Genomic DNA, 26531 nt, shown 5'->3' with positions numbered 1-26531 from the left:
ACGTATCAAGCGTGGGTGAGATCAGGGATTGCTGGGAAATGTACTATTAATATTTTATGGTCACATCAGCTATAAAACGTGAAGAGAAGCAGCCATAAAGATAACTGAGTACAACCAAAACATAAGAAAAGAAACACATAATGCAGTATTGAGAAAAAAAGTGCAATACAACAAAATACACTGTTGTATTTTATTTTAATATGATGTGTTGGGCCATGTAAAAATCTGCTTGCTACACAAATTAGTCCTAAACACCCTAAATAAGGACAGACATGTACTGTCTTCAGCTCTTCAGCCTGGAGCTGTGTAGACAAAAGATTTTGGACATTATTGGAGTACAATAAATGTATTTGTCCTCATCATGAGTCCAGAGTGTGGTCTAAATACAGAGGTGGTTTGGTGTAGCCTGAATAAAAACTAGAGAAATAATACCACTGTCTGAATTAATTGTCCAGGTTCTGGGTCGGTGGCCCAGTGTTTTTGTTTATGTATTATTATTGATCTTTGTTTTTATCTGGGGTTTGACTGCTATTGTGATGGTTTCTGTTTTGTATTTCTAGTTCTTAGGTTTTGGTCCCCGTACTCCATGTCCCCAGTTGTATTTCCTGTTTTACTTTGAAGGTCCGTGTCTCAGGTGATGTATTCTGTTTTGCTTCCCTGTTCCATCCATCCATTCGCTTCCGCTTATCCTTTTCAGGGTCACGGGGGGCGCTGGAGCCTGTCCCAGCTGTCATAGGGCGAGAGGCGGGGTACACCCTGGACAGGTCACCAGTCTGTCGCAGGGCCAACACACAGGGACAGACAACCATTCGCACTCACATTCACCTATGGGCAATTTGGTTTATCCAATTAACCTATCCCCACAAGCTGCATGTCTTTGGACTGTGGGAGGAAGCCGGAGTACCCGGAGAGAACCCATGCAAACACGGGGAGAACATGCAAACTCCACACAGAAAGACCCCAACCTGATGGTAGAATTGAACTCAGGACCTTCTTGCTGTGCGGCAACAGTGCTAACCATCGTACCATCGTGCCACCGTGCTGTCTTATCTAATTAGGCTCACGTGTATCTCCCTCCTGTGTGCCATTTCCTTGTTATCTTGTGTGTATAGTTAGTGTGTGGTTATCTCTGTTTTTCGTCGGAGCATCTGTGTATCATTCTGTGTACCTGGTCATCCTGTTGGTCATCCTGTTCATCTTCCCCAGTGTCTCTCCAGCTACATTTTCATGTTTCAGATAGTTTAGTTTTATGTTTCTACTTTCATGTTTAGCTGTCCCCAGTTTAGGTTTTTGTTAGGGGGTTTGTGTTAATTGTTTCAGCAACAATAAAAGCTCAATCTCAGTTTGAAACACTTTCTCCTGCATGATTGTCTGCACCTGGGTCCACACCTCTCAATGTCCACCAAACCGTGACATTAATAGGCTGCTGAGGGCATAAAAAATCTCTAGTCCAGTACATGTTTTTGTAAAAATCAAGGAACTACTGTATATAGATAGTGACTACATATCTTGAGCTGAACAAAGTATTTGAAAGAGCTCATGCCACTAATGGATTTCAATGTGACTTTAGTCGATTGATCAAAAATTGGATCAAAACAAATGAATTCACCAACATCCACATTATCTAAATATGCTATTAGATCACAAAACATTCATGTTGGTATATTAGTAATTTCATATTTCTTTTTTTTTTTTTTGGTAGTTGGAAATGTCTCTTTTATGTTCACTAATGTAAATCACATCTACTCTGTTTGTCTGTAGGTTGTTTTTTGTTTGTTTGGTCTTTTAAGTTTGTTAGTATATTACAGTGTAGAGTCCAAAACAAACTTCCTCACTGGTAAAAAGGAGGTAGAGGAAAATATATCTTATCTTTCTCTAGTGCCGGTCTCTTTCTCTGCCAACAGGATAAGTGCTTCCACGTGAGGTAAAAACAGGTCAACCTACAATAAAATCTTTTGGTTTCATTTTTTAATGCATAAAGGCAGGTTGTATATTTTTTTTTTCTGCTATAAAACATTAAAATAAGGTAGGTCAGATGGCCAAAAGGTTATTTTATTATCATACAAGCTCTGGTTGACTTATCTTGTGTCAGTTTAGTGCATGCTGAGAAGATGTTTAGCAACAACAGAAGTGCCAATCACAAGCAATGCTGGAGATAACCACTGCAAAAAGCACATGCTTTTCACCAGCTAGTGCATATGGCTTAAAGTAAGATTGCCTTTATTGACAGTGCAGGAAACTTCTATTACTGTTGTGTTTCTTGCACATGAGCACCTTTAGATTGGTTGCACATTAAGCATTTTTAAAGTTTTAAAACTCATGCGCTTGCTGCTAGACCTATTCTTGAACAGTTTTTTTCCCCAATCTTCCAATGATGTAAAGCTGCTCCACCTCCAGCTCTTTCAGGGATTGAGGCACAAACTATCTGGAAAGAGTTTTGTATTGGTTCACAAAAAGAGCTGCATCTATTGTCCTGCTGTTCAACAAAAGTTCAGACATCAAACAGAGAAGCACAATGTAACCACAGGATGGCACTTCTCACTCACATGTTCAAATTTGTTTTTTACTTTTAAAGGTTTTGAATTACATTTACTCAATAGACAAATATATTCATACAGTGTGGGCCAATGTGCAAGTAAACACCAAGATATAGCAGTAAAATTAGATAGCAGTAACATTTAGACACAGCTTTTGGTTTGGGTACTAATGTGGCTCTTTAGATCTTGTTGTGAGCAGAAACAATTACAGTTATCAAACGGCACTGTCATTGTAGAGGCTCAGATAAAATGCTGCATATTGGGTAACAAACCAAACAAAGTAGCTCCTGCATCATGAGCAGCTTGCCACCTGAGATATTTGTTCTCCATATTCATATTCCTTGCACACCAGTTTGATCATATCTGCGAGACTTTGTGGTAACACAATAGCTGAAGGCAGTTACTCATAAGCTATTCAGTTTGATTATCATGACATAAACATAGCAAGTTGAAATAAACAAGAAAAAGTAGGTTAATTGGTAATTATAAATTGTCTGTAGGTGTGAGTGTGAAGGGTTTTCCTTTGATTCAACGTGGACCTGCACTCTTGCCCTGTGACAGCTTAGATAGCCTCCAGCTTCCCCAAGACCCTAAAACTGATAAGTGGTTACGAAAATGGATTGTATGGATAGACTTATATTGTTCATTATATGCTAAATTACAAAAAAAAATTACTGCAACAGAAAATAATGACCCCATTCCTTCAATAAAGCTTTTTCTCACAGTGTGATCCTATGTAGGCCAATATAGAAGGCAGTTTTAACAATTCAATGCAACAAAGATAACAAAGTACAAGATGCAGTCCAGAATATCATATAATTAGCAGCTAATCCAATGTGTTAAATTTAATTTTTTTTTTGTCTATATATTGCTTTTTTTTCTCTATATAAATTACATGAATAACAAGTGGCTTATTCTAGACTCCGTAGTAAAATACTGTGATCAGAGACATTGCAAAATTTGTGATCGTTCAGGTTCTGGGCTTCCCAATAATTGACCCAAAGTCATTAAATTCTTTAGTGTCCTAGATATTTATTTTTTAGTGCAACCTAAAAAAAAAAATAAACAGTGTAATTTATATTATTTAAATGAATGTTGATAAAGTCAACAAATTGCACTAGCTGTATCATTGTTTATAATCTTATTGTCAGACCCATTTTCAAATTGCCTTTTCAATCCAATTTTTTTGTCTATAAATCCCATACGTGTAAAAAGACAGAGGATCTAAACACCTAACACAGCAGCACATTGTCACCACAGGATGGCACTATCTTCACTGTCACGCATCATATATTTTGACTAGACAATATAGCTCACCTGCAGATTCCATAATAATAGCTGAGTTATTTTGCTCTACTATAATAATGCACAGTATTTTCCTGTTCATAGTCTAACTTTGGCTTTCAGAAAGTCCCATTTACATTCAACTGCCAACCAACTATGTTCATACAAGAACAGAAATCTGTCCAAGTAACTGATGAGTGTTTTGCGGGTACTTATGAAATTAGGGCTACCTTTTTTTATATCTTTAAAAGAACAAGACAAACTTTCACACCTTACATAGGGGTAGCTGTAGCTCATGAGAAAGAGCTGGTCATCTACTGAGCAGAAGGTTTGTGGTTCCCCCAGTGTGCATGCCAAATATCCTTGGGCAAGATACTAATCCAAAGTTGCTTTCCGATGAATCCATCAGAGTATGAATGCGTGTGAATGTTAGATAAAATGCACTTAAAGCCTAGAAGAAAGTGTTTGTGTGAATGGGTGTGAATGCAGCATGTTGTATAAAGCGCTTTGAGTGCTCTGGAAGAGTAGAAAGGAGCTATATAAGAATCAGTCCATAGTTACACTGGTTGTTTTTTATATAAACAATCACACTAAAACCTTACCATCTATTCTGATGATTGTTATTGTTTGTTATTGTTTTTGAGATGTTAACATGTTTTCTGTTTCCATCCATCCACCTTCTTCTGCTTATCCGGGGCCAGCAGCTCAAGCAGAGAAGCCCAGACCTCCTTCTCCCCAGCCACTTCCTCCAACTTGTCCGGGGGAACACCAAGGCGTTCCCAGGCCACCCGAGAGATATAATCTCTCCAGCGTGTCCTGGGTCTGCCCCGGGTCCTCCCCACGGTGGGACATGCCCGGAACACCTCACCTAGGAGGTGCCCAGGAGGCATCCTTGTCAGATGCCCGAACCACCTCAGCTGGCTCCTTTAGATGTGAAGGAGCAGCAGCTCTACTCTGAGCCCCGCCCTATCTCTAAGGGAGAGGCCAGCCACCCTTCGGAGGAAGCCCATTTCCACTGCTTGTATCTGTGATCTCATTCTTTCGGTCACTACCCACAGCTCGTGACCATAGGTGAGGGTAGGGACGTAGATCGATCGGTAAATTGAGCGCTTTGCTTTTACACTCAGCTCTCTCTTCACTACAATGGACTGGTACAGTGTCCACTATCCATCTATCAATCTCCCACTCTCTTCTCCCGTCACTCGTGAACAAGACCCCGAGACACTTAAACTCCTCCACTTGGGGCAAAAACTCGTCCCTGACCCGGAGTGGGCAATTCACCCTTTTCCGGCTGAGGACCATGGCCTCAGATTTGGAGGTGCTGATTCTCATTCCCACCGCTTCACACTCACCTGTGAATCATTCCAGAGCGAGCTGGAGGCCGTCACCTGATGAAGCCAGCAGAACCAGTTTGTTTGTTCATTTGTTTTTGTTAGTGATATAAGCTTTACATCTAATCCAGGACAGAGCCATACACTTTCAATTCAATTCAATTTTATTTATACAGCGCCAAATCACAACAGCAGTCGTCTGAAGGCGCTTTATATTGTAAGGTAGACCCTACAATAATACATACAGAGAAAAAAATCAACAATCATATGACCCCCTATGAGCAAGCACTTTGGCGACAGTGGGAAGGAAAAACTCCCTTTTAACAGGAAGAAACCTCCGGCAGAACCAGGCTCAGGGAGGGGCGACCATCTGCTGCGACCAGCTGGGGTAAGAGAAGGAAAACAGGATAAAGACATGCTGTGGAAGAGATACAGAGATTAATAACAAGTGTGATTCAGCAGAGAGGTCTATTAACACGTTTAGTGAGAAAGGTGACTGAAAAGGAAAAACTCAATGCATCAAGGGAATCCCCCAGCAGTCTACACCCATTGCAGCATAACTAAGGGAGGATTCATGGTCACCTGGTCCAGCCCTAACTATATGCTTTAGCAAAAATAGAATAGAATAGAATAGAATAGAATAGAATAGAATAGAATAGAATTCAACTTTATTGTCATTGCACGTCACAAGTACAAGGCAACGAAATGCAGTTTGCATCCACCCAGAAGTGCTTTAGCTATGAAATAGATATATTACAAAATATATAAAAGGAATATAAAAGGAATCTTAAAAGTAGAGATAGTGTCTGTCTCCTGAATCCAAACAGGAAGTTGGTTCCACAGAAGAGGTCCTTGAAAACTGAAGGCTCTCCCTCCCATTCTACTTTTAAATACTCTAGGAACAACAAGTAAGCCTGCGGTGCGAGAGCGAAGTGCTCTAATGCGGTGATATGGTACTATAAGGTCAAGATAAGATGGGGCCTGATTATTTAAGACCTTGTATGTGAGGAGCAGGATTTTGAATTCAATTCTGGATTTAACAGGAAGCCAATGAAGGGAAGCCAAAACAGGAGAAATATGCTCTCTCTTTCTCGTCCCTTTCTAGTCCCTTTCACCTCACACAGAGTCAGGTATTCATGTCTTCCAGGGACGACTGTTAACATAGTGACCATCCATTTCATGTCTCCCATTACTCTGGAATCCTTGAACTCAGTGTTGGGAAGGTTACTTTTAAAATGTATTCCACTACAGATTACAGAACACATGCCCCAAAATGTAGTTTGTAACTTATTCTGTTGAGTTACTCAATGTGAGTTGCTTGTTTCTTGTGTGACTGCAGAATGCCTCTCACAGATGTTGTTACGATTCCCATCTATGGCATTATAAGCGATGCCAAATTCATAGAGCGAAGACTGTGTGGCTTTTCCTTGAAGCGCAAGATTTTCTCCTGCAAAACCACGAATGTATAAAAATAATTACACCTTGATGTTTGCCAGTAAAATGTTTCAATTCCATTTTATTTATAGAAAAGCAATTGACAGCAGCAGCTGCTTTACGGTTCTTCAGATTGTAAGGTAAAAACCATGATAAAGAGAAAACTTCAACAATTAGATGATCCACAATTAGCATCCATTTAGTCCCATGCCAGGTGAAGAGCAGATGGAGGAGGTGGTCATTCGTTTTGTGGTGGGCCCACCAGCTGGAACGGCTGGAGGCAGCAATGACACTGGTGGAGGACCATTTAACAGCGTGACCGGCAACACCATGGGGACAGCAAACGATGGTGGGCCGACCTGTCCCACCTGAGACGACTCATGACCACTGATGGGTTGGTGGAGCGGTTGAGTAAGAATTTAAAATCCATTCATTCACTGGGATTAACACAATTGGGATCACTGATTAGAGCCTCTTTTGTTTCCAGTATAGGAGGTTCCCCAGGCCTCCACTGGATTTCTTCCCTGTGAATTAAGCTCCTTTTCCATTAGTGCCTCCTCGGATTGACTCGCCACAGATCGCCTCGACTCGACTTTGACTGGTTTTTCATTACAATCTGGTACTGCGTGGCTGTCATAGCAACGCGTGGCAGGTGGACGTTGAAGCAAAAATATACCTGCTGCTCGGTCTGTGGCTTTCGTTAGACTCAGGGAACACAGCCTTGTTTTTTGTAGTCATTTCCTTCATTGCTGAGTTTCAAAAATGGCGGTTTTAATTTTTCTGAATGAGATGCTCTCATTACTCCTTGAGTGACGCTACTGACCAGCCAATCGGTGACATGCAGTCTGATGACATCGCATTTTAGTACCTAATGGATCGCTTGGAACCCTGGGCGAGCAGGTACTAAAAAAGTACCTGGTACCAGGTACCATGACCTAATGGAAAACACTGAAAACTGTGGCGAACAATGCCGAGTCAATATGAGTAGGTACTAATGGAAAAGAGTCTTTAATGTCCCCCATTTATTTTGTAAAGTTTTCATTCACTATGTAATGCTATTCAGACACACATGGAATGTTTTTTTGAGTAAATTTAATTATTTACAAATAAATCTTTAAAGCAAAGGTTACACATTACAATTATCAGTTCAGAATTAATATACAGCCGAAACATTTTGACAATAAAATATGCATAAATATAAAAATATTGTATTTGTACAAGTATTGATTTTCACAAATCAAGTCTTAATAATATTGTTTTTCCTCCAGCACAATTTATTCTAATAAATTACACTTTTGTTGCGATTTTGTTTTTTGTTTATTTGTTTTTGCATGTCCCTTTGAATTTGGGAAAACACTTTTGAGTTATTGTGTATCTAAAACTGTAAGAGAAACCTTGCACAGTTATTCTTCACAAGCTTTACAGCTAATCGAGGACAGAGCCATACACTTCCACCTCACACAGAGTCAGGTATTCATTTCTTCCAGGGATGACTATGTTAACATAGCGGCCGTCCATCCCCATCCCGTCACTCGCGTTACAGTGGAACTCTTGAATGGAACCTCCTGGGATGCTTGAGATCACAGCACACCTGGCAGAAGAAGCAGAGATTATTTGGTTAACCCAAGACGTTTAAGAGGGCGTTTCACATTGGATTCTTCACTTGGCAGTGTAGAGCTGCAAGATGTGACAACCCCGAAGGTGATATTGGGCAAATTAAGTCAGATAAGGTTCTTGCTTTCTATGAGTGGAATCACAGAAATTTTTGTTCATACTCATTTTCTGTTTGGATTTTGGTATTTTCCTTTAAGAGGACTAATATTCTTTACCTCATTTATTTGGACTCCCACATTAACCTGAACATGGTTCACATTTATGATTTGTATTTTATCAACCCACTGCTGTACAATAAATTTGCTATCATCAGTTTTGGAAGATGCAAATGTCCCTAGTTCCAGTTTGTAATTAATTCAATTTCTATTAAAGTTGCAGTTTTTAGTGTGCATTGTACCTGGGATTAAAGTTGCCATTGTTGTAAAGAGAATCTCCAATGCGGATCTCGGCTCCATTTAGTCGTTCTGAGACAGGATCTTTTAAATTCAGTACCTTAACAGAAAAAACTTTATGGGTTTTGCGCAGATCGAGTCGCCACCAGGGACTGAAGTCTTGTTTTGTATGAGTGCATGATGCCCCGTCCCATATGCTGTTATGATTTCCATCTATGGCATTATAGGCAATACCAATTGTATAGAGTGATGACTGTGAGGCTTTTCCTTGAAGTGCAAGATTTTCTCCTGCAAAAGAACAAATTCATGAAAAAATATTAAACATTGATGTCTTGTCAATAATTACGATTAGGTATCAAGAAATGCATTGCGTTCAATTAAATTTTTCAATTCAGTTTTATTTACCTTAAAATGCTTTTTATTATAAGGTAAAACTCTAAAATATCTGAGATAAAACCCCAACAATCAGGTGATCCAGCATAAGAAAGCACTTGTCAACAGTGGGAAGGAAGAACTCTCTCTTTGTACAAAGAGACTCCGCACAGAACCAGGCACAGGGAGGTCATTCCATCTGCCTTCACTGGTTACACCTACCAGCCACCAAGGAGGCATCCAAGTCAGATGTCAAACCACCTTAACTGACTCCTTTTGTTGTGGAGGAGTAGCGACTTTACGTTTATCCCCTCTCAAATGAGCTCCACACTGTATAACTAAGGCTGACCCCAGGTACCCCACAGAGGAAGCTCACTTCCACTCTTCATATCTTCAGTGTGATTGTTCTGGTCACTACCCAAAGCTCGTGGCCATGGGTGAGGGTTTGGGCATATATTTACCAGTAAATCTAGAGCCTTCCTTTCAAGCTCATCTATGTTTTCATTAGAATCGAAGATTGCAGCGTTCACTTTATTGCTAGAGCCATGCCACTTCTCCAATAACTGGACAGTAGTGAAAATATATGCTCTGACTTCTGATAATATTCTCTAATGGAATAATTTTTCTGTGAGCGAAAAACTTGTTGTTTATGTGACCAGATTAGGATATGTCAGATAACTATAATTTTCAACACATTTCTCTTCATGTCAGTGTTGTATTCTAGAAATGAGAAGTTACTTTTGTAAAATGTTTTGATCAGAGTTACCAAATGCAGTAACGTCCAACAACATACGAGTACAGAGATGAGTCCGCTCCCAGAGACAATAAAGAGATCATTAGTAATCTTTACTAGTCCTGTTTCTATGCTTTTGAATTATGAATCCTATTTTTTCTTTTTAGGCTGGACAAGAAAGCTGGATCAAGTAAAGGCTTCTGAATTAATGATTTAAATACTTCCACCTTAAAAGCCTTTAGCTTCTTAAAAAAAGATGAACTGATCATATTTAAAATCAAAGTATTGATTAATGATAAAGAGTTCTTTATAGGAATGTGGGCTAACAGATGTATTGATAGTGTCACTGAAGGCCTTACTGAAGTTAGTACAACAACTAGCGATGACCAGTATTCCCAAAAGTACAGTAAAAGAAAACATCACTGACATAGCCACACCTTTCCATTGTCCAAACACAGATGTCATCCAGGACGCCAGCAGATTTTCGATACCTGAGTGTTCATGCATGGTTTTAGACAATTCGATTTTGCTCTCCCGTCAGTGAACTCGGACCCAATTGTTCTGCGAACCCCATCATGGCGTCCCTGGTTAGGTTAGAGAGTCTCAGCAGGTTGCAATGAACATAGTTAATGCGATCAACATTCTTGTTAGGTGTCACCCAAAGAAATATACTTTCAAATCCTGCAGCTACCAGATTTACCAGCTTGTACTCGTCTGGAACTCCCCTGGGCACTCCAATAGAGTCTATCCAGGTCGGAGAGTTTAACCTAGGGTCATATGCATGTGTACCCTGGGTCCCTCTTTCGGCCAAAATATGTCTCTTACCTCTGGCGGCTAAGGTACGTGTGTTGTGTTGTGGAATAGCCTTTACCTGCCTAACTGAAGCACAGGCAACACAGTCAGATACATGTTGTTCTCTAGCATTTTGAGCCACCCAATCAAGCCAGAGGTTACTGTCCTTGAAACCGGTGGCACGCTTTATCAAATCCTTAGGCTTCAGTCTAGAGTAATCTGTCGTCAGAAGTAATCTCTCTTTTGGTTCCTGTTCCTTTTGAGCTACTGTTCTCGAAGTTACCATCTGATCAGTCAGAATGGTGATTAAGGTTTCTGCGAACGGCTTAGACTTTGCATCAACTAAATTTACCCTAAGCATATCATGGGGTGATTGCAGACCCATACATCATATGCTCTCCAGCTACTACTAGCTCCTGTACACTTAATGACGTCACACAAATCAAACATGAATGAGCGGGTAGACCCTTTAACATAATTCAACTCTATGCCATTAGTCATGCTGAGACACTCATCACCTTTACCTGACACCTCGCGCTTTTGTCGTTTTTACCGATCCCGTATTGGCAAGTACAGTCTCAGGAAGTGCTGGGCTGGACTGGCCTCCGTGTTCAGACAAGTCCGGAGTGCCCTGCAAAATATAAACAATAAACAACACAGCCATCATTAATATCATTGCATACAATAAACATGTAGTTGTAAGGAACATTCTAATCAGTTTTCTCATTATGTGTCTCTGACTCGTGTGTTTGCATCATGTTATATAAACTTTATATCCTGGAATGAAACTCCCCTGCTTTTGTGGAGTCCTCAACTTGTCACCGCTCCTTTCTGCTAGCGTGGCGACCTTCTGCGCTGCTCCTCTTCTCTCTTCGGCCTCCCAGGTAGACTACTGGTTGGCCTGTTGCACAGGTGAGAGGATTTATTTTGCCTCTGCTCGTTACCACCTGTGTTAGTTGAAGACCAGTTTTCCTCTGGCAAGCTCTCATGTGCTGGCGCACACTGCGACCAATGATACCAGGCATCGCCTTTCCCTTTCAGTTGAACTGCTGTAGTTGTTCTGGCAACGACCTCATAAGGACCCGTCCAGCGTGGCTCCTTCCACTGCTGGAGTTCCTCGTGGGCTCAAATTCAGTTCCTTGCTTGCAGACTATAGCATAGCCTGCTTTCGATCCTTCTTCATCACGATGACAGCAGCCATCTATGAACCAATCCTCAGCTCCAGGGATAGGTTCTGCTTGTAAATCTTCCCTAACTTTCCCTTCAACTTCTGCTTTCTTAGTACAATCATGAGGTTCTCCTGATTGATTCCTTCATGTGTAAATGTCAGATTCGGAGGATCTAAAACTTTACTCAGTCTCTGTTGTGCTAATGATGTCATCGTGAACGCCTGCGAGTTCACATATGCCACCACACTATGTGTAGTCAGAACTTTTTGGTGGGTGTTCTCTCACTACATGTGCTGTTTTCTATATTATTTTGGCAACCCCTGGTGCATGCTGTATGCATGTAGGGTGCCTTGCTTCTGTTGGACTCCACCTTATGCTGACATACATAAGTACCTGTCTTTCTTTATTCAATCATCTTCCGGGGGTGAGAGACCTCTGCACAGCTCAGACGCCAGTTGCAAGAGCTCTCTAACATTAGAATCATCAGCTGTGACCTATATGGTGTTATTTCGGTACTTTACACGTCACACAGGCTTGAACGTTGTTTATATGGGGAGTTCCTCTTTTTTGTGTCTATATCTATTAATATGCCTTGTGCACTAAAACTTCCTGTTTTTCAATCTGGCTGAGCACTTGTTTGTGAGTCAAAGGTGGCCTTGCTCTACAAGCCTTCATTATTAAAGTACATAAAACAGGATAATGAGCAGATACACATTAAAAATATTTCTTTTATTCCTAACACCAGTCCCCCTTTTTCATTTTTCACTTGAGAAATGAACTAATTCCTAATTTATCACATTAAGTTTACTTCAATACAATTCAATTGAATTTTATTTATATAGCGCTAAATCACAACAAAAATTGCCTCCAGGCGCTTCATAGATACAGAGAAAAACCCAACAATCTTGTGACGCCCTATGAGCAAGCACTTTGGCAACAGTGGGAAGGAAAAACTCAACTTAAGCTGTGTGACAGCACCTTGCGTTTACGCCAGGCTGTGAGCTGCCCTAAATCTACTTGCTACACCCCCTTTCCACCTAGTTCAATTTTTTAAACTATTCCTGACTTCCCTCAGTGCACACTGTAAAGTGTAAAAGATACAATTAGCTTTCTCCTGGTAAAAGGTCCTACATTATTTTCTCGACCTTTGGAAACATCCTCTATCGAGTTAACCCATTTCATTTTTCAAACTTAGGCCTGATTTCTTCGCCCCCTTTAACGGGTAGCGCATATCCGGTCTGAACACTGTGTTTGGGCAATTTACAAATTGTTGCAGGATTTCTATGTTATGTAAAGTTCCTCTCATCCCTTTTATGCTTCCATTATAACCTATGTCTAACAAGCTTTTGATCTTCTTTATAATATAAACAACTCGGTGTATTCGTGCTCTGTTTTTCTCCTTTCTTTGGTTGGTTCCATTCGATCTCAGGCTTCCAGGATTCTTGCCCCCCTGTGGTCGCTGTGGTCTCTGTCCTTTATATTAACTTTACTTAATCTCCATGCCCTTCATGTGTGTGAGCAACACTGTTAGCCTTATTAAACACACCCAGGGTAAGATATAAACCATCACCATCTGAGCATAAAAACAGATCAAAAAGAACATGAAAATAACAATTTCTCCCTCAATTTTACCATATCTAAATTATCAAAAACCCCAAACGTCATAAAACGATCCTAAAACCCATTTCAAATTAAACCTTAAATCCTGTAACTCCCCCCTTTTGTGACACATCTTATGTGTTACAAACTCAAAATCCTTCACTCGAGCTTAGGAGATTAAAAGAAAAAGGTTAGTCATATCATATTAGGTATTGTTGGGATTTAGAGATTCTTTTATTGCTGCCATATACTCTGCCTTATGATAAATGCATTAATAACATGTTCTACAGTATTATTTTATCAGTAATATTGTTTACAGGGTTCATATTGCATTGAATATGTTTGTCATCACATTCATTTTATTTACAGGTTGAGTTCATTCTATACACAATGCATAACTGTGCTTGTTTAGAGTTGATGTTCTATCCAAGAGGGTTTTAAGCTTCACTGGTGAGAGTGTCCAGGTGATACATGTTGACGGAAGATGAGAACATAGCAGGTTAATTGCATGCATGCTTACAATACACATAAATCTAGTAGCAGGCCTGAGCGAAGGCCCAAGTGTCTTCTGCTTCTTATTTGAGACCTGCGCCAATTCAGTCTACTTAGTGATTGAGGACGAGGGTCCATTATTAGCCCTTAGAGGCCCTGAAGCTTGAAGTTATTACCTTAAAAGGAAGGTGTTATCAAAGAGAGAAGTTATATGTCTGTTTATAGTTATTAGAGATGTACAAGATGTACCCTTGTCTGTAAACAATGACTGGACATAATGTATTTTTGACCTGTATTGACGTGTATGTGGGGGTGTGATCCTCTATGCTATAAAACCAGAACTCAGTGTATTTTTGTCAGAGCAAATAAGCCATATGCTGATGGTTGTTCTCCGTTGTCAATAAACTCATCGTTTGATTGTACTTTTCTGGGCCTCCGTTGTTTGTTGTCTGGTCTACAGTTGATCGATCTCGCTTCATTTGGTGGAGGATGCAGGGCAACTAAAGATCAGCAGTAAGAGGTACAGGTGTTTGTTGTCGGCGGAGGTCGAGGCCAGATCAGGTGATCGAACGGCAGACGTCACGGTGATGGCTTGACTATTGGGCCCACAAAAAGGTAAGGCACAAACCTCTTAAACTGAAATTGTGCTGTAGTGGATTATAATTCTAGAATATGTAGTCAAGTGGTCATCCGTTGATCTCTGTTTTGAGTTTTGTTTGAAACGAAAACCTTTGTTGCAACGAAAGTGAAACTTAAAGTAGTAGTATTGTGTTCACGGTCGCTCAGAAAAAGCAGTACTGAGCTAAAAGTAATTTGTTGTGTTCATGGTCGCTTGGAAAAAGCAGTACTGAGCTAAAAGTAACTAGAGATGTTGTTTTAAGGAAATAGAGAGGAATAAAGAGATTATAAGTGTCTAAAAAGTCACGGAGCCGGAGGACTCCACCCCCGGGAAAGACGTTTCCTGGGTATTAAACTGGGGGAAGGGCCCCACTGAGATTTTGTGGCCTCAGATATAGCCCTGGTGATCGCAGAGGATCATTGTTAGGGAGACACTTAATTGTGAGAAAAAGAGTAAAATACCGGACGCAAGAGTCCGAGGAAATTGATATATGATTTAAGAGAAACTCAGGTCAGCCGTAAGCTTGAGGTTTTGCAGTAAAGCCACCCGAGCAGTAAAGTGAAACTAAGGTCTGTTGTGTTGAAGTAACTCTGAGAATAAATACTGTGAGCTATGAGAGACGATTAAAAGTATTACCTATGCATTTGTGGACCCGCCGTGGTCAGTGAAAATTTGTGGACCACCGTGGGCCAAGAAAAGCTGTGTTTTTGTTGATATTCCTGGAGAATTTGCAGACCTGTTGACGTCTCTTAAAGACGAGCAGCGGTGTGTATATCCGGGTCGTAGGGACCCACTCATACAGCTGGAAACCGTGACGTAAGAAACTGTCTGAAATGATTTAAGTGCCAGCCGGCTGCAGGCTGTGTGTGAGAGAGGCTGTAAAAGTCTCTTTTTCCGTTCTTTTTGCTGGTGAAAAGTGCGCAGTTAAAATTTGGGTGCGGTCACTTCCCCTTTTAATTTTAACAAAGAATAGATACATTGATTAAATGAGGGGTAGATAAAGGGCATGCTCATTGTGCCGGTGTTTCATTATAGGTGCTTGGAAATAGACAGTCAGAGGCCCACGGGGATCCCATTAAGGCTGCTGAAGCATTTTCCTGTTTTGTGAGCGTGCCTTTGGTGATTTTGAAATACAGTATCACTGGACAGGGTGATTCTAATATAAGAGTTATTTTAATCCAACAAGAAACAGAGTAATAAATAAAGCTGTGAGCCTCCTCCTGAGTGGAGAGAATTTGCAGAATTTTTGAGTATCTCTTGTCAAAGAAAAGGGAAAAGAGATTCTGTGTACGGCAGACCGTGAAGTTTCTAGATTAGATCAGAGAGAACTAATGTGGCCGAAGGTTGGATCTGATATGAGGCGAACAGGAGACCGGTCTAAAAAAGATTAAGAGGTACGCACAAACCTGTTCAATAAGCAAATTTGTGCAAATTGGGTGAATTCTAAATTATCTGTTCGCTGAGTAGATGATCTTAACTACTAAATTGGCGCAGTAGGGGTAAAACTGAATTCTCGAGAATAAAGTAAAACGTTGAAGTAATGAATGAGTAACTTGGAAGTAATGAGAAGCTTTGAAGCAAGGATAATGAAACTTTGAGAAACAGACAGTACTGAGTTAAAAGGTTATATGGTAATTCATGGTAAAGAAGAAAAAGAGACCAATGCATGTTTAAGAATAGAGAAGAATATAAGAGTTATTGGTCAGCTTATGGTTTAATAAGTGTCAAACTCACGGGATTGGAGAAACCTGTACTTCTTTGAGACTTCAAAGAGGAGCTCCGGCGTGGGCATACGTCAGGTGGTGTTGCCGAGAGTTGTGGGCTCGGTGAATAGCTAATGATCAAGAGGATCATTTTGGGAGACGCTTATTTTTAAGTAAAAGGATTAAGTTCGGACGAGGAAGTCCGACAGAAAACACCTGGTGTTGTCAGGATGTTTAAGTGACACAGAAGTTCAGAAAATCGAGTCAGAAATGGTTTTGTGGCTCTTGGTAAACTGATTTTGAAGGAAAATCAGTGTTTATTGTGCTGAAGTAACAGATCCGGCGCGGTCTGAGGAAAAGAAATAAATCGGTTAATGGCTGATATATTTATATGAATTTTGGTGGATCTGCTGAGGTCCAGAAAATAATCAATGCGGACTGTGTTTGTTCGAACGTTGATAAATGATCCAGGAAGAATTGCCCTGGGTCTGTGTCTGTGTGTGTGTGTTGTTCAGTGACAGCATGCGCAGTTTAAATTGGGCGCTGTTCCTTCCTCTTTTTAGTTTCAAAACACAAAGGCTGTTGCATTAAGAATTACTGGGTGAAGAACGGCTTCACTTTTGACTAAGGGAAATAATAATATGCTTACTTTTGGGTCTATGAAGATCTGGTAACATTCCGGTTGAGATGCTGGGGTAAAGAGTGAGCTCGGACGAAGGGGTCCGAGAAAAGAACACCGTGAGTTGAGCAGGTGTTTTAACTGACTCAGGATTTCAGAGAATCGAGTCAGCTGTGATCTTGAGTTTTAAGGGTAAGTTGATTTTAAAGGAAAATCAATGGTTACCATGTTGAAGTAATTCTGATGATATTACTAGATGTGTTGTGATACAAGTAAAGAATAAGTTGTGTAAATGTGAACACACGATTGTGTTGAGATGTATGGATCGGCTGCGGTCCACCTGATAAGTTAATACTGGGTAAACTGAGACAATAAACTGTTTTTAAATCTTCACTGGCTGCAGTGAGATACGTGTGCTGAAGATTACTGGACCCAGCGAGGTCCATATGATGAAGTTCTTGGGAGATAAATGACAGAAACAGTTTCTGAATTTTGAGGAGAATTCTGAAGCACTGAGGTTGAATTTTCTCTGTGCTTGAGTGCGCTGTGTGGACTTATATCAGAGTTATAAGTCCAAAGGTTATGACCTGGAGGTCATTCATGGTGTTTAAAGAAGAACAGGAATTAGAAAAGGATATTTAATGTCATATTTTGTGTAAATTGAGGAAAACTCACCACATGTGTTCACCTTTTTTCATTTAAAGGGACACAGACATTAACACACACACACAGTACTTGGGTGTGAGTTACTTCCTCTTTAATTTTAAAACTGCAACACATGTGTTCATTGAACTAGAATTTCAGCAGTGGATGAGACAGGATTTAGGTTAGGGCTAGTTAAAGATAAAGATGACCTTTATTAGTCCCACAGCTGGGAAATTTGTTTTGTTAAAGCAAAAGTGCAAAGTTATGCAGCAGAAATTAGAAAACACTGGAATGCAATAAAATAAAGTAGAATAGAATAAAATAGAATACCAATACTATATACAGCTGAGTAAGAAAATACAAGATACAACTTTGTCAAAGAAAGAATTGCACATATAGCAGTCTTATTGGACGTATGAGGGTTCTGGTAAAGTACTAGTTCTGGTAAAAGTAAAAACTTAGGTTTAAAGTTTTATGCCCTGGAGGCCAAGAGTCATGTGTAGAGAAGAACATGACTTGGAAACGGACATTTAAGGTCACATTTCGTCTAAGATGGGGAGAATTGTCCCATAGGTGTTTATTTCTCTTCTTTTTAAGAGGACAGACGCACTGAGTGTTGTCTACTTGCTCTTTCTGATTCTAAGCAAGCATGTTTGATAAAATACTCTTAGGAAAGCGTATTTTGAGTGCTTCTAAGTGTGTGAATGTTGTGAGTACTTGATTTGAATGATTCTGTGTGATTTGTACAAAATTATAAATAAGTAATAATAACTCATAGGAGAGTGCGTGAATAGAGGAGGCCTGAGAGAGAACTGTGTGCGTCAAACAGGAAGTCTGATTATAGCTGGGGAGAGACGTTGCAGCATGAAAACAGAGGAATTAGAGACTGAATGTCTTAAGAAAAAGTAATAAAATATATTAATTACATGTTTTAGAAAAAGAAAGACTGAGAAAATAAATACATGAACTAACAATTACATTAATGAATAGAAAACACACGTACACAAATTGTTACAGGTGAAATGTTGGGAATAATCAAGAAGTGAGATAGCATAATATACTGATGAAATGAAGAAAGCAGCTTACACTCCTTTGATTTCCAGAGTCAGTGTGTCCCTCCCTCATAGCACCCGTGCCCAGTTGGCCCCCGTATCAGGCGAAGCATGGAAGGCTGGACGCCAGCCCATGACGGGTAAGATCCCACCTCGAAACCCTGGGACAACCTAAGGCAAGGCGCAGTCACGATTGCTTGAACCTAGGTCCCTAAGTGAGCTGGACTCACTGGTGGAGACGGGACTTCAAGGGTAAAGCCGCTGGGGCAGAGGGGGAAATGTCATTAACAATGACGAGTGATGAGCCAAAGAGGGGAGACACTCACTGTCTTACAGGGTGAATTGTTCCCTGAACCTGAAAATCAAGCTTTAACTTCTGGCTGAGGACAAGGAATGTTGTTATTTAAGGAGGGAGATCAAATTTGGGAAAGAGAAAAACTGACTGTTTAAGTGGAACCTTGTGAGGGAGTCTGAAAAACCACGAAAAGAAACATATACACAATCATACACACAAACAGAAAATGCATTAACCTTAGAATACAAAAGAGTTCATGAGTGTTCGGCAGCCTCGCCTCTGTCAGTGCGCCCCAGGGTGGCTGTGGCTACTATGTAGCTTGCCATCACCAGTGTGTGAATGTGTGTGTGAATGGGTGGATGTCTGGATATGTAGAGCGCTTTGGGGTCCTTAGGGACTAGAAAGCGCTATATAAATACAGGCCATTTACCATTTACCATGAAGATCAGATAGCAGGTTGCAGGTTTAGCATAGGAGTCTGTTTATCGTCTTGATTTGTGTTGTTTTCTTATTTTAATAGAGGGAGTTTTATCAAACATGCACATGTCTAAGGGGGTCCATCATTTTTGTAACAGTGCACTTAGAAAAACCTGTCAGGTGATTTTGTTTTGTGTTTGGATGAGCCAATAATCAGCTCTCTTTTTCTCATTTTTGTTCTAAGCAGGCCTGCAAAAGAGTGGATAACAGCGCTGACAAAAAGTCTCGGGAGAACAAACGTAAAGGTGATCTTCTCCAGATTACAATGGGCAGAGGAGAAGGCTAAGTCTCTGTCTAAAAGGATTGCCGCGAGCCAATCCAGTCTAAAAGCAGAAAGAACTATTTTCTTAAAAACAAAGTAAAACAAATAAATGAGTTGATGTTGCTGAGAGTGAAGACTGAATATTTGCGAGATAGTCTCCACTGTCAGCAATACCTGATGTTAATGCATGTGAGTGAATGTGTGTAAATGGATGGTGACTGGACGGATGAAGCAGACCATAGGTTGGACCGACTGGACACTGAGATAAAGACTGGACTAAGGTTAGACACATGACTGATAACTTTTCTGTTTTAAGTTTTCTTTCTTATAACACAGATTGGATCATAAGTGGGGAAAAACTGAGTATGAAATGTGAAGTTCTGGTTAACATACAGGTTTTTGTTTCTAGGAAGTTCCAAGGATGCAGGCTGTGGATGGAGCCAAGAAAAGATTTGACATGATGATTAATTTGATTTCATTCCTTAAACACAGGTTTGAAGGGCCGGAGCATGTATACTGAAGCGAGATCGATCAACTGTAGACCAGACAACAAACAACGGAGGCCCAGAAAAGTACAATCAAACGATGAGTTTATTGACAACGGAGAACAACCATCAGCATATGGCTTATTTGCTCTGACAAAAATACACTGAGTTCTGGTTTTATAGCATAGAGGATCACACCCCCACATACACGTCAATACAGGTCAAAAATACATTATGTCCAGTCATTGTTTACAGACAAGGGTACATCTTGTACATCTCTAATAACTATAAACAGACATATAACTTCTCTCTTTGATAACACCTTCCTTTTAAGGTAATAACTTCAAGCTTCAGGGCCTCTAAGGGCTAATAATGGACCCTCGTCCTCAATCACTAAGTAGACTGAATTGGCGCAGGTCTCAAATAAGAAGCAGAAGACACTTGGGCCTTCGCTCAGGCCTGCTACTAGATTTATGTGTATTGTAAGCATGCATGCAATTAACCTGCTATGTTCTCATCTTCCGTCAACATGTATCACCTGGACACTCTCACCAGTGAAGCTTAAAACCCTCTTGGATAGAACATCAACTCTAAACAAGCACAGTTATGCATTGTGTATAGAATGAACTCAACCTGTAAATAAAATGAATGTGATGACAAACATATTCAATGCAATATGAACCCTGTAAACAATATTACTGATAAAATAATACTGTAGAACATGTTATTAATGCATTTATCATAAGGCAGAGTATATGGCAGCAATAAAAGAATCTCTAAATCCCAACACTTTACTAGTCCTGTTTCTATGCTTTTGAATTATGAATCCTATTTTTTCTTTTTAGGCTGGACAAGAAAGCTGGATCAAGTAAAGGCTTCTGAATTAATGATTTAAATACTTCCACCTTAAAAGCCTTTAGCTTCTTAAAAAAAGATGAACTGATCATATTTAAAATCAAAGTATTGATTAATGATAAAGAGTTCTTTATAGGAATGTGGGCTAACAGATGTATTGATAGTGTCACTGAAGGCCTTACTGAAGTTAGTTCATAGAAATCAATAGGAAATAGTGCTGTCAGCGTTAATCTCATTTATACAATACAATAGTATTTCTTTTTTTTTGTTTTAATTTAAATTAAAAAAATTCATGAAGCAAACTCTTTGTCATCATGGTTACAGTGATGAACAGTAATGATAATAAATATCTATTATTAAACTGCTTTAATATCAGCTTGAAAGTTTGGATACCAGAGTTTGGCGATAGAGCTGCATACCGTGCAGCTCATGTAGTAGTTCACATTCTCACCAGTTGGAGCGTGATATCCGTAGACTTCCACTTCACAGAGTGAGAGGATCCTTTGTGAACCAGGAAGAGTCAAAGTTACATAACGCCCCTCCACACGACCAGCGAAATTCACAGTGTAGGATTTGCCTGCACCAACTTCTGAAATTTTTCCAACCCTAACAAAAAGTGTGTGAGAAAATACAAGTTACCATGGCAGCAAATATCAGAACATTTGATAGTCAGCGTGATCATTTTCAATTAGTGGAATTTGCTGACAAAATTTACAAAAACTGTAACCTGATATTCTCTATTTTAATATATAATAGGATGACTTAATATAGGAATCTATTATAGGGAGTGCCAATAAAAAGAATATGGGCAGCTAACAATGTCAGTCCTACAGCAACCTCTCCTGTTGCCGTTCAGGAAAAACAGAAAGAAACAAACACTGCAAAGGTAAAAATGAGTAAAATGCCAAATCACAACATTGTTGCTAATTCCTTATTCCTCTATATTTACTAACTTTGGATTTATTAAGCCATCATTATTCAAAGAGTTGCCTATGTGGATTTCCAGCCCGTTGAGCCTTTCATGACAGCAGTCTCCTCTGTTGGTGATGGTGAGGGAAGTGACAATGTAGGACTCGAGCAAGTCCACTCTCCACCAGGGGTCGGTCTGTCGATTGGTGTGTGAGCATGATCCATGGCGAGGGTCAGAATCACGGTTTCCATCAATTGCAGCGTAGGCAGCCGACAATACCTCATTGATACGGGTTGACTGGGTTGCTTTGCCACGCAGGGCCACATTTTCTGGAAATAGCAGAATGCAAATGAAAGATATCATGAAAGGACATGCATTCAAGCAAGCAGCTGAAAATGAGCAGCCATTCAAATGTACCTCATTTAGTCACTTCCTCATGTAGTTAGCTTGATAACTCTGTTTACAGTAATACAGTGACTGTAGTATATGAACATATTTGGATAGGCATATTTGGTAGAGCTGCACAATTATCAGCAAACACAACTGGTTAGTTTGCTTAGTCAGCAAAGTCTACCTATGATTCAAAATGATTACAGAGGATGCTGAATTTGGTGAGCCAAAAGAATGGTTCGAAAGAATGTTCTTACTGTAGAAACTGAAAAACTGACTCCTTAATGTGTTTTTTGGAAGGTTTTTTTTGACATCCACATCTCACGTAAGACAATGATGTTGCTTAAATGTCTCATTTAATAATTTGCATACTTGTGGTAAAGGAAAAATGTTTTTTCTTACTTACATGAAACATTCAGCTCTAAACTCTAGAAACTGCAGTGACTGCAAATAACTAAGCATATTATACTCTGTTAAGTTTCTGTTACTTCACTCTCTATCTCTACCTGGTGATAAATACGTTGCCTCTTATTATTACACTTCTTTTTTTTTACACATAACTACTTTTCCTTACAAAAAAAGAGTCCATATACATCCAGATCATACTTACGATAGGTGCGTGCTGAGGACATCCCCAGGAGAAGGAGCAAAACCAGTGCTGAAATGTGTTTCATTGTTCCTACTGTTCACACTGAGAAAATAGAAATACACTCGGGAAATGTGCTTGAATTCACCCTAACTTACATATTTTTTAAAGCCTAAACTAAACTTAAACAAAAATAAAACGCATTTATTTAAAGTAAAAACAAAGAGTGACCCTCTTAACCCCCTTAGAGGATATTATACGTCTTTAAATGAAAACTACATACCTTATAATCAGACGCAGATGAGGAGCTGCTGTTAAGGATTGTTACTTACATTCACATCCAACCAGGGCACATGAGCTTTGTTTTTCAATAAGCCACCGAGGACTTTGTCCTTTTCCTTATAGAGATAAGGCTCATTTCAGCTACCAAACAAGATAGGGTATTGGCAGTTCCTGATGTTTTGGAAAAATGCATTGGTAAATGTATCTCTAAGGTTTATGGTACCATGCGTACTAAAACGTAAAAAGGAAAAATGATTTAAAAATAGAAAAAGTGGCAAGATTAATAAAAACAAGAACAAAACATTTCACAAAGACTTTAGAAAAAGTAAAATGGGTTTCATATACTCAAGCCTATCTCAAGTGGGTTAAATCGTAAAGTCAATCTGACCCCAACCTTAGTAATAAACTGACTCGCTTCTGGTATATTCAGTTTTCAACAAATATAAGCAAAATATGAAAATTTATGCTGAATATGCCACACTATTGCACTATTGTAATTTATTCTCATTTATAGGGCCGTGCTAATATTCTTGAAGCAAAAAAAGAGCTCCTGTTCCACTCCCTGTGCTTCGTGTACAGCTTTTTCTGTTGAATATAAAGGATTTTGCTCACTAATCTACCAGATATTTATCAGCTGGGGTTTGAAATTCCTAGTACTGGTATCATAAAGTGCCGTTATCAGCTCAGCTTGGATTTAAACAGTACACCCCTTTTACTGGGCCCCATGCCACATTTTTTATCTCTTGTGCTTGATTAAACTTGTGATGGGTTTTAACAAACTACTTTTTTTTTTAAATTAGTGGATTTAATTAGACTAACAGAAAGAGAGAAATGTAGAATGTAGTGCAATTTTACTGTTCAACCAAAAACAAATAAAGTAAATCAATAAAAAATAAAATAACCATTTCACCACTTTTTGGAAACACTTTCTTAACTTTTAGATTATATGTTAATGTACTTTATTTACAAGAAGTAAACCTATGTGAAGACAGCTTTATTCTCTTATTCTTGAACAGACATAGATAGTTGCTGAAATCTACATGTTATTGAGGTTTTATTTACATCACGGTGTAGTCATGTAAACTTGCTCCACCTCCTGGCTCTGTACAGACACAGGCACAAACTAAGCTGAAAAGAGTCTTGTATTACCTGACAAAAAGTAATCTCTCTTGTTTGTGCAAGAGGTTAAATCTGACCAAAGCTGGTAGGCAAAAAAAGTGTCACCACAAGATGGCGCCATCCTGACTGCTGCTCACAAACAGTCAAGTTTGTCTGTCAAATTACATGAAAATAGTTCATTTATACTGCACCAGTATAGACAATAGCTTTGAAAAGTAAGAGTGCTAATTTAGTACATATAACCCCCCCTCCAAAAAAGTAAGACTGAACTCTCATACACTGTAAAATCTAATTAGTTCCCAGAACTCAAAAAAATTATGGAAACTCGTTGCCTCAAAAAAACTAAGTAAAGCTTACTTAAGATGACTGTTAGGACAACTTATACATTAGTTGTCCTAACAGACATAATACTGCAGACTTGCAGTATTAACAATAACTTGATATTTCTGACTGTACAATACTAATTGTTTACCTACTGACAAACATGTTAAGTTCAACTAAATGAAAAAACAATTTGTGGTACCATGAATATTTTTAAAAATAATTAACAACAATTTTTGTAATGATGTTAAAATCAGCCCAACTTTTATTTTCAAACACAACAAAGTATAACAGCCAACATACTGGACACTGTTCTGCTGAACAACAAACAATTATATTGCCATCACTGTTATAATCTTACAATGAAACAAAGTCTCAGATGTAATTATTCTGAAAATAAGTTTAGGCCTACCACAAGTTTGTTTTGTACTTACATTACTTATATAATCAAAATAAAATATTTGTTGTTCTGTCACAAGTGCAGTCTCTAATTTAAACAACACATTTGTTTTCCATTCCAACACATGAGCTGGAATGTTGTATTATTTTAAGGATGCTTGTTTCCAGTCCAGGCATTACTGCCTGAATGACTGTCATGGATCGAGGTGATCCAAATGTAAGTGCAGAAGAAAGTCTTTAACTTCCCTTAAGTACAGTGGCAGTGGATGTGGGTTGGAGATGCAATGAGCTTGAACCTGCAGGCGACCATCTTCACTGACCACACCATCTGTGACGGAGGACTCATCTCTCCTGTTGTCCTGCAAGCAAACAATCATATTTTTGGAACATGAACTTAATTGCTTTCTTAAAAATTTTTTTCTGCATTTGGTATAAAACAGACTCCAATTTAGACAATCTCAGGCTCCCTCCCCACCGGAGAGGTGACATTCAATGTCCCAAATTGTCAGTCTGGATAACCCTGACCACCACCCAACACACAATAATGTCATGAAAGCATCATTTTAAAAAGGGCTATGCAAACATGGCCTCCCCTCTGTCAGTGCGCCCCAGGGTGGCTGTGGCTACAACGTAGCTTGCCATCACCAGTGTGTGAATGTGTGTATGAATGGGTGAATGACTGGATATGTAAAGTGCTTTGGGGTCCTTAGGGACCAGAAAAGCGCTATATAAATACAGGCCATTTACCAATAACTTTCATTCTAATGATGTGCAAAATGATTTTGGGCACAAAACAGATTTTGCTGTTAGAAAACTTGCAGACTTCACTATATACAGTGTAGACCCTCTAAACTAAGTTTGGGGATGTGATCTTTCAAGAAATGCAGACCAAACTGTTGTTGTTTGTTTACTTACACAGCATGTCTTGTAGAATTAACTGTGGTCACCAGCAACAGCATAGTGCAGTCATATCTCAAGTCTAACAACAGAAGACAGGAAAAGATCAGTAAAGAAACAACTTCCCCAAACCAAAGCACAAATAAAACAACAAGTAAAACAGGCTGATCTAAAGTATGATTAAAGTTCAGCCTGATTAATATAAATGTCACTGACAGTTGCTAATATATTGGAAAACCAAAATACTTACCACTGAGTTGATGTCTTTCTGTCCAACAGCAGGAGTGCTGGTCCCGAGCCTCAAAGACAGTAAGAAGCAAGCAGAGGGAGAAAAAAACAGAACATTTTTCAGAAACTGATTTGATCCTTAGTGGCTGTGCAACCATTGTAAGTTTGCTTATGTTGTTAAATAAAGGCTAGATTTGACATTAATAGATGCCACAGATGTTCTAAAGCTGCCACAAAGCATGAAAAAAAAAAAAAAAAGACGTCTCCGAAAACGTCGGACATTTTTGCAAATATGTGATGTCTTGATAAATCGAGCAGATATTTGAAATTTACACAGCTACATTCTCGCCTGAAAATATCTTTAAAGTTTATTTTGTGACCCAGAAAAAGTAATAAGTTTTTCAGCGGCGCTCCTCCGCCATTGCCGCGCTTACAAGTACGCACAGGCTCCGACAACCGTGGCCGACAAATGCGATCCTCCTTTTCCCCAGACTACCCTTTCTGGGTCACAAAATAACCTTTTAAGATATTTTCAGGCGACAATGTAGCTATGTAATGCTCAAATATCTACTTAATTTATCAAAATATCACATATTTGCAAAAGTGCTTCCACGTTTCGGAGAGCTCTGTTATCCACC

The 26531-nt window shown here is 39.3% G+C and overlaps 1 protein-coding gene across 1 annotated transcript; it reads right to left on the bottom strand.

Annotated features, from left to right (window-relative positions):
• Window positions 1–7677: 7677 nt before the first annotated feature.
• LOC116333481 (fucolectin-1-like) lies at window positions 7678–24288 on the bottom strand. Its single transcript, XM_031756732.2, has 6 exons — window positions 22931–24288; window positions 22672–22752; window positions 21715–22000; window positions 21213–21367; window positions 8598–8880; window positions 7678–8177 (listed from the first exon to the last, which is right to left on the bottom strand). The coding sequence occupies exons 2-6, from the start codon at window positions 22733–22735 to the stop codon at window positions 8012–8014; spliced, it is 954 nt and encodes a 317-aa protein (XP_031612592.2). The 5' UTR covers window positions 22736–22752; window positions 22931–24288; the 3' UTR covers window positions 7678–8011.
• Window positions 24289–26531: the final 2243 nt, after the last annotated feature.

Source organism: Oreochromis aureus, linkage group 11 (assembly GCF_013358895.1).
Source record: "Oreochromis aureus strain Israel breed Guangdong linkage group 11, ZZ_aureus, whole genome shotgun sequence".
Classification (NCBI taxonomy): Eukaryota; Metazoa; Chordata; class Actinopteri; order Cichliformes; family Cichlidae; genus Oreochromis; species Oreochromis aureus.
This window is presented reverse-complemented; position numbering and strand designations above follow the sequence as displayed.